The sequence below is a fragment of the Ctenopharyngodon idella genome, chromosome 18, assembly GCF_019924925.1.
Source record: "Ctenopharyngodon idella isolate HZGC_01 chromosome 18, HZGC01, whole genome shotgun sequence".
NCBI classification, from domain to species: domain Eukaryota; kingdom Metazoa; phylum Chordata; class Actinopteri; order Cypriniformes; family Xenocyprididae; genus Ctenopharyngodon; species Ctenopharyngodon idella.
The window spans coordinates 14,520,102-14,526,757 of NC_067237.1; the positions used below are offsets into that span (position 1 = coordinate 14,520,102).

Genomic DNA, 6,656 nt, shown 5'->3' on the forward strand with positions numbered 1-6,656 from the left:
CTCCAGTAAATGTATCTTGATTTAAGAATGTTTAGATGTTTGTGACAGAAGAAACACTGAGGAAGAACATCATATTTTGCAGTGTAATTCTCAAGACCCTGAACTCATCTGGCCTGGTGCTTGAACTGAAGAACCTCCAGGAAATCTGTGCAAATGTGCTCCTGAATCAACATCTTTTGTCCTCAAACATTAACTACAGCTCAAATCAAAGTCAAATGACAGATTGATGACAGTGTTGTTTCAGCTCAGCCCCCAAACCTAATCCTGACATCTGATTGGTTCACAGGAAACAGTGACGTCGGTGATTAGCAGGTAAAAACATGAAGAAAACAGCTCAGGGTGGTTATTTCTCCTCAGCGGGTGTGAATGGAGACTCGCTGTGTGGTGGAGATTTTCTGATCCTGTTTAATTAAACCTGCTGTCAGGCTGGAATCCTTCTCAAATATCCTTAAACCTTTTAAACTCTGCAGGGGAAAAAAATCATACTTAATATTTGAGCAGATTAAGTTACAACTGAAGAGAGCAGTTTTGTTGTTTTGAGGGCAAAAGAGACTCATGTTTGAGACCAACGACAGGCAAAGTATGAAATAACCCCACATCCTCACAGATGGATCAGATCAGATGTCTGTCTCCTCGAAGCGTTCATTCCTTGAGTTTTAAGCTCTACAGAAGACTTTTTGTTTTGATGATGGAGACATGTAGAGCTCACTGGTCAGTTTATTTACATCACAAACACTCACCAGAGAATGTTCTCAGAACGTTCTGGAAAGGTTCTCTCAAAGTTATGAACAAACGTTTGTTCGTTCAAAGGTATCTGGTCTTTAATAATGTTCTCAAAATGTTAGCACAAAAATTAACTGTAACACCGCGTCCTAAACTGACGCGACGCGATAAAAGGCATCTTTTCCAGCCCGCCCACGCGCTCTTCTGATTGGCTGTGATTTTTGATTGACTTCTATGGAAGGCCAAAAGGGTCAAAAACACGTGAATTTTAACACGTCAACAACACGTAAAATACATGTATTGTTGTTTGCACGTGAAATACAAGTATTTTACGTGTTGTTGACGCGTTAAAATTCACGTATTTTTGGCCCTTTTGGCCTTCCATATTTGATAGACGTTTATTGCGTCTCGCGTCGCATCTGGTGTGGACAGACAAATTGTTTGTCGCTGGAATCTCGTCTGGTTAGAACACGGTGTGACACTTTATTTTAAAGTGACGTAGTTACTCGTACTTACTATAGTAATAACAGTAAACTATGCATAATTACATGTAGTTAATTATATTACTCAGTACTTGTTTGGCTAAGTACAATGTAAAAACTTCAACAAAATAAAGTGTAATCAAATTGTCTATATATCTTTCATGAAACTTTATTTATTTATTTTTATTACAAGCGTTTTAGTTGGACGTTCGCCTAACTTTTTTAATGTATTTGTTTCAGAACGTTCGGAGAACATTCAAAAGTAACATTCCCATAATGTTTACAAAATGGAATGTTCCCTTAACGTTCACATAACCAAGAAAAAACTTGGAGCATTTAAAGAAACTGGACGTTTTGAACGTAGAACATGAAATAATGTTTTAATAATAACTTAATATGAACGTTAGCATAACTTTCTTAGAAGATTTGTTAGCTGAGGTTGCATCATGGGTAAAGCGGGAAAATGTATTGGTGACACTTTTGCACTTTTTCAACAAGAGTAGTTTAACCTACAGAAAATATAGGTGGATATCATTTTATGTGCTTTACCAATATTTTAAAATAATAGTATCAGAGTTGCAGCACGTTTATCGGGATACAATTAACATTTAGAGACTTTTAACGTTAGAATACAGACCCCCCCCCCCCCATCTCTCTCTCTCTCTCTCTCTCTCTCTCTCTCTCTCTCTCTCTCTCTCAGCTCTCAGCAGGTGGCGCGCAGCGCGCACTCGATCTGATTCTCTCCACGGACTCTGAGCGCTTCGTGTCTTCACGGTTGTCTGTGTGACGGATAAACTTTTACAGGACTGGAAACAACGTATTTGAATACGATTGACAGTGATTAAGGATGGAGATTATTGCTAATGAGGGACGCGTGAGCTGCTGGATTATTGAGCGCGCTGGATTACGCGCGTCAGGACGCGTCATACATCAACGCTTTCACCATTAGAACAGCTGGAGCTCAACGGGTACCTCACTATTACTGTACTTTTACAACACTCTGTCAGGCAGCATCAGAATATCACATCATTCTGTCATTGTACTGTGGTAACAAGGGGTGTTAAAGGCGTTTTAATATATTTATGTTTCATGTGATCTTTTTTTATGTTACTTCAGAAATTGTTAACACACCATTGAAGCATTTCCACAAGAGTTATTACCATGGAATTTTTTTTTTTTTTTTTATGTTACTAACTTGCAGCCTTTTTTTAATTTAATTTTTATTTAATATCTCACTACTGTAATATCACACAAACCTTCATTTCTGCCTCATTATTCACTCCTGCACGACATTCTCTCGTGCACTTGAATGCAGCAGCTGCAGTGTTGCTGTCACTGACACACTCAACAGGTCCGGCGCTCAGAGGTCAGCAGGTCGGGTCAGGGGTTAAATGAGGACTAAAAAGAGTACAACATGAGTTTGAACTTGAGTGACATCTGACGACATGCACAGGTGTGTGTGTGTGTGTGTGTGTGTACAGGTGCAGCGCTGCAGTCAGTCTTCAGCATGAGAGCAGCTCTGAACATCAGGTGAGGAACATGACAGATCTGACCAGCTGCTTGAGTGGGACTTAAAGCATTTGTATTGTGTATATGTTTTCATATTTAATATTTCAGTACATATATATACACACACTGTCAGCGTTAGCATGACTCTTGTAATCTTGTGTTTGTAGTGTCGCTGTGATCCTGTGGCCGATCTTCATGTGTCATCATCACACACACAACAAGAGGAAGGTATTTATTTTTGTCTTTATGACTATTTAGCTGTTTTTGCCCTCATAATACAAACAGTGCAGGTCATTGCAGGGAGTCAGTCTCAGGAAAACTAGACATCAAGACACCATGATTCTGTCCATAATGTTTTGCATTGTGTTGGTTTACAGTATGAATATTCCACATAATACTCAAAAGTGTCACTTCATGGATTTCTGTAGAGAAGAATGAAGCATTTGCACAGTGTTGTCATATGAGAGTGATCACATGTGCTGACCTCTCGCTGAGAATGTCCGATGGTTTCAGGGTCACAACCCTCTGCCCTCTGATTGGCTGTCAGCTGTTGATTGACATCTGAGCTCTCGTCCTGCTGTTTCTGTTCACTGGTTTCTTAGCTGTCATTATCAAACTGCATCTCATTTTTGTTCCTGTTTATTTCCTCTTTATGTGCCTGATGCGTCGTCACACGCTCAGATCCGGTCTGATCCACAGCAGACGAGCTTGTGGAGCTCCTGGGGTTCGTGGGGCGAGTGTTCACGATCCTGCGGTGGAGGTGTTCAGGAACGGACCAGAGTCTGTCTGCCGCACTACAGCCTTCAGTCTCCGGTCAATCCCGGTGGACACACGGACTCAAAGCCGTCAACACAAGGCCAGCAGAGATGGCTGAGTGTCAGCAGACATGGATGGAGGTTTGACGTCATTATTTAGTTCACAACTTTAGCACCAGCTGAACCCCTTCAGGCTAAAATATTTAATACTCAGCCTGATATTTTAAGTTAACGTTTGGGAAATTATATTTGAGAAACCAATTGATTTTGATTGATACTGATAAATGTTTGCTCAATTTCATCACATCCACTGATTAACATCAGTTTAGGAATTGTTATTTAAGATGAATCGCTTGTTGTGCTCCTCATTTCTAAGTCGCTTTGATAAGAGCATCTGATAAATGAGTGAATGTACTTTTTTCTTTCTCTGTATATTTTCTGTCTGTTGAAGAAAAGCAAACAGTAGCCGCATCAGTCCAGGGACGTACGGATACGGCAGGATTTCATACGTAACGCCTCTACAGAAAGATTCCAGCCGAACATCCCAGAACAAACAGAGACGATCGCCATCAAACTTCCCACACCAGAGTTACAGGACTCATGGTAGAAACGGCTATCAAAACAGTCGCTATCACACAACGGCAGTGCAGGTCAGACCGTACAGCCCGCTGCCGAACGCCTCCTGCCCCGGAGCGCCAAACCAGCACAAGATCTGCAACACCATGGTAACATCTGCAGTGAAAACACAGTTTCTCACAACATTTAACCCTGTTAACATCGTCATTAACCCCAGGAAAAGGGGTGTTTTAACTCTGAGGGTGTGTTTACACTTGGCAGGTTTGGTTTGATTAAAATGAACTCAGTTCAACTGAAATGTGAACGCAGCACGGACATCTAAACAAACCAAAAACAGGACATGACATCATGAGATGCGACCCTAAAAAGCACAGAATGCTCAAGCATACCTGGTTCCTCTCGTCATAGTCGTAATGTTGCCCATTACAGTTCGGTACAGGAGTCAGAATTGAAACGAGCCCATTCAGCCCAGACACATAAAAGCAATTTTTTTGTTTTGTATCTTTAGGTTCGGTGTTAAAAATGACAGTGTGAACGCTAAGCTAACCAGGACTAAATGTATAATTTTCTTGTTTGGTCCAGACCAAATGAACCAAGAGAACCAAACCACAAGTGTAAACACACTGAGTTATGCATCATTTCACATTTGTGATTTTGAAGGCTTTTGCATCGCTTTGACTCATACGGCTTCTCTCCAGAGCCTTAAAGGGTTCTGTCAGACGCTTCATATGTAGAACCTTAAAGGGTTCCGTCAGACGCTTCATATGTAGAACCTTAAAGGGTTCCGTCAGACGCTTCATATGTAGAACCTTAAAGGGTTCCGTCAGAAGCTTCATATGTAGAACCTTAAAGGGTTCCGTCAGACGCTTCATATGTAGAACCTTAAAGGGTTCCGTCAGACGCTTCATATGTAGAACCTTAAAGGGTTCCGTCAGACGCTTCATATGTAGAACCTTAAAGGGTTCCGTCAGACGCTTCACATGTAGAACCTTAAAGGGTTCGTCAGACGCTTCATATGCAGAACCTTAAAGGGTTCGTCAGGCGCTTCACATGTAGAACCTTAAAGGGTTCGTCAGACGCTTCATATGTAGAACCTTAAAGGGTTCCGTCAGACGCTTCATATGTAGAACCTTAAAGGGTTCCGTCAGACGTTTCATATGTAGAACCTTAAAGGGTTCCGTCAGACGCTTCATATGTAGAACCTTAAAGGGTTCCGTCAGACGCTTCATATGTAGAACCTTAAAGGGTTCCGTCAGACGCTTCATATGCAGAACCTTAAAGGGTTCATCAGGAGCTTCATATGTAGAACCTTAAGGGGTTAGTCAGGAGCTTCATATGTAGAACCTTAAAGGGTTCGTCAGGAGCTTCATATGTAGAACCTTAAAGGGTTCCGTCAGACGCTTCATATGTAGAACCTTAAAGGGTTCCGTCAGACGCTTCATATGCAGAACCTTAAAGGGTTCGTCAGGAGCTTCATATGTAGAACCTTAAGGGGTTCGTCAGGAGCTTCATATGTAGAACCTTAAAGGGTTCCATCAGACGCTTCATATGCAGAACCTTAAAGGGTTCGTCAGGAGCTTGATATGTAGAACCTTAAAGGGTTCGTCAGACGCTTCATATGCAGAACCTTAAAGGGTTTGTCAGGAGCTTCATATGTAGAACCTTAAAGGGTTTGTCAGGAGCTTCATATGTAGAACCTTAAAGGGTTCGTCAGGAGCTTCATATGTAGAACCTTAAAGGGTTCCATCAGACGCTTCATATGCAGAACCTTAAAGGGTTCCGTCAGACGCTTCATATGCAGAACCTTAAAGGGTTTGTCAGGAGCTTCATATGCAGAACCTTAAAGGGTTCCATCAGACGCTTCATATGCAGAACCTTAAAGGGTTCGTCAGGCGCTTCATATGTAGAACCTTAAAGGGTTCCTCAGGAGCTTCATATGTAGAACCTTAAAGGGTTCGTCAGGAGCTTCATATGTAGAACCTTAAAGGGTTCCATCAGACGCTTCATATGCAGAACCTTAAAGGGTTCCGTCAGACGCTTCATATGCAGAACCTTAAAGGGTTCGTCAGGAGCTTCATATGTAGAACCTTAAAGGGTTCGTCAGGAGCTTCATATGTAGAACCTTAAAGGGTTCGTCAGGAGCTTCATATGTAGAACCTTAAAGGGTTCGTCAGGAGCTTCATATGTAGAACCTTAAAGGGTTCCGTCAGACGCTTCATATGTAGAACCTTAAAGGGTTCGTCAGGAGCTTCATATGTAGAACCTTAAAGGGTTCGTCAGGAGCTTCATATGTAGAACCTTAAAGGGTTCCATCAGACGCTTCATATGCAGAACCTTAAAGGGTTTGTCAGGCGCTTCATATACAGAACCTTAAAGGGTTCGTCAGGCGCTTCATATGTAGAACCTTAAAGGGTTCGTCAGGAGCTTCATATGTAGAACCTTAAAGGGTTCGTCAGGAGCTTCATATGTAGAACCTTAAAGGGTTCCATCAGACGCTTCATATGCAGAACCTTAAAGGGTTTGTCAGGCGCTTCATATACAGAACCTTAAAGGGTTTGTCAGGCGCTTCATATACAGAACCTTAAAGGGTTCGTCAGGCGCTTCATATGTA

At 41.8% G+C, this 6,656-nt stretch overlaps 1 protein-coding gene across 1 annotated transcript in view; it reads left to right on the forward strand.

The window, feature by feature from the left end:
* The first annotated feature begins 1,934 nt into the window (after positions 1 to 1,934).
* Positions 1,935 to 6,656, forward strand: part of LOC127500242 (thrombospondin type-1 domain-containing protein 4-like) — a 30,845-nt gene continuing 26,123 nt past the window's right edge. Inside the window, exons 1-5 of the mRNA XM_051871242.1 lie at positions 1,935 to 2,173; positions 2,687 to 2,735; positions 2,882 to 2,942; positions 3,396 to 3,610; positions 3,921 to 4,194. Of these exons, the coding sequence (XP_051727202.1) occupies positions 2,713 to 2,735; positions 2,882 to 2,942; positions 3,396 to 3,610; positions 3,921 to 4,194 (573 nt within the window). The 5' untranslated portion in view covers positions 1,935 to 2,173; positions 2,687 to 2,712. The remainder of the gene's footprint in view (positions 2,174 to 2,686; positions 2,736 to 2,881; positions 2,943 to 3,395; positions 3,611 to 3,920; positions 4,195 to 6,656) is intronic.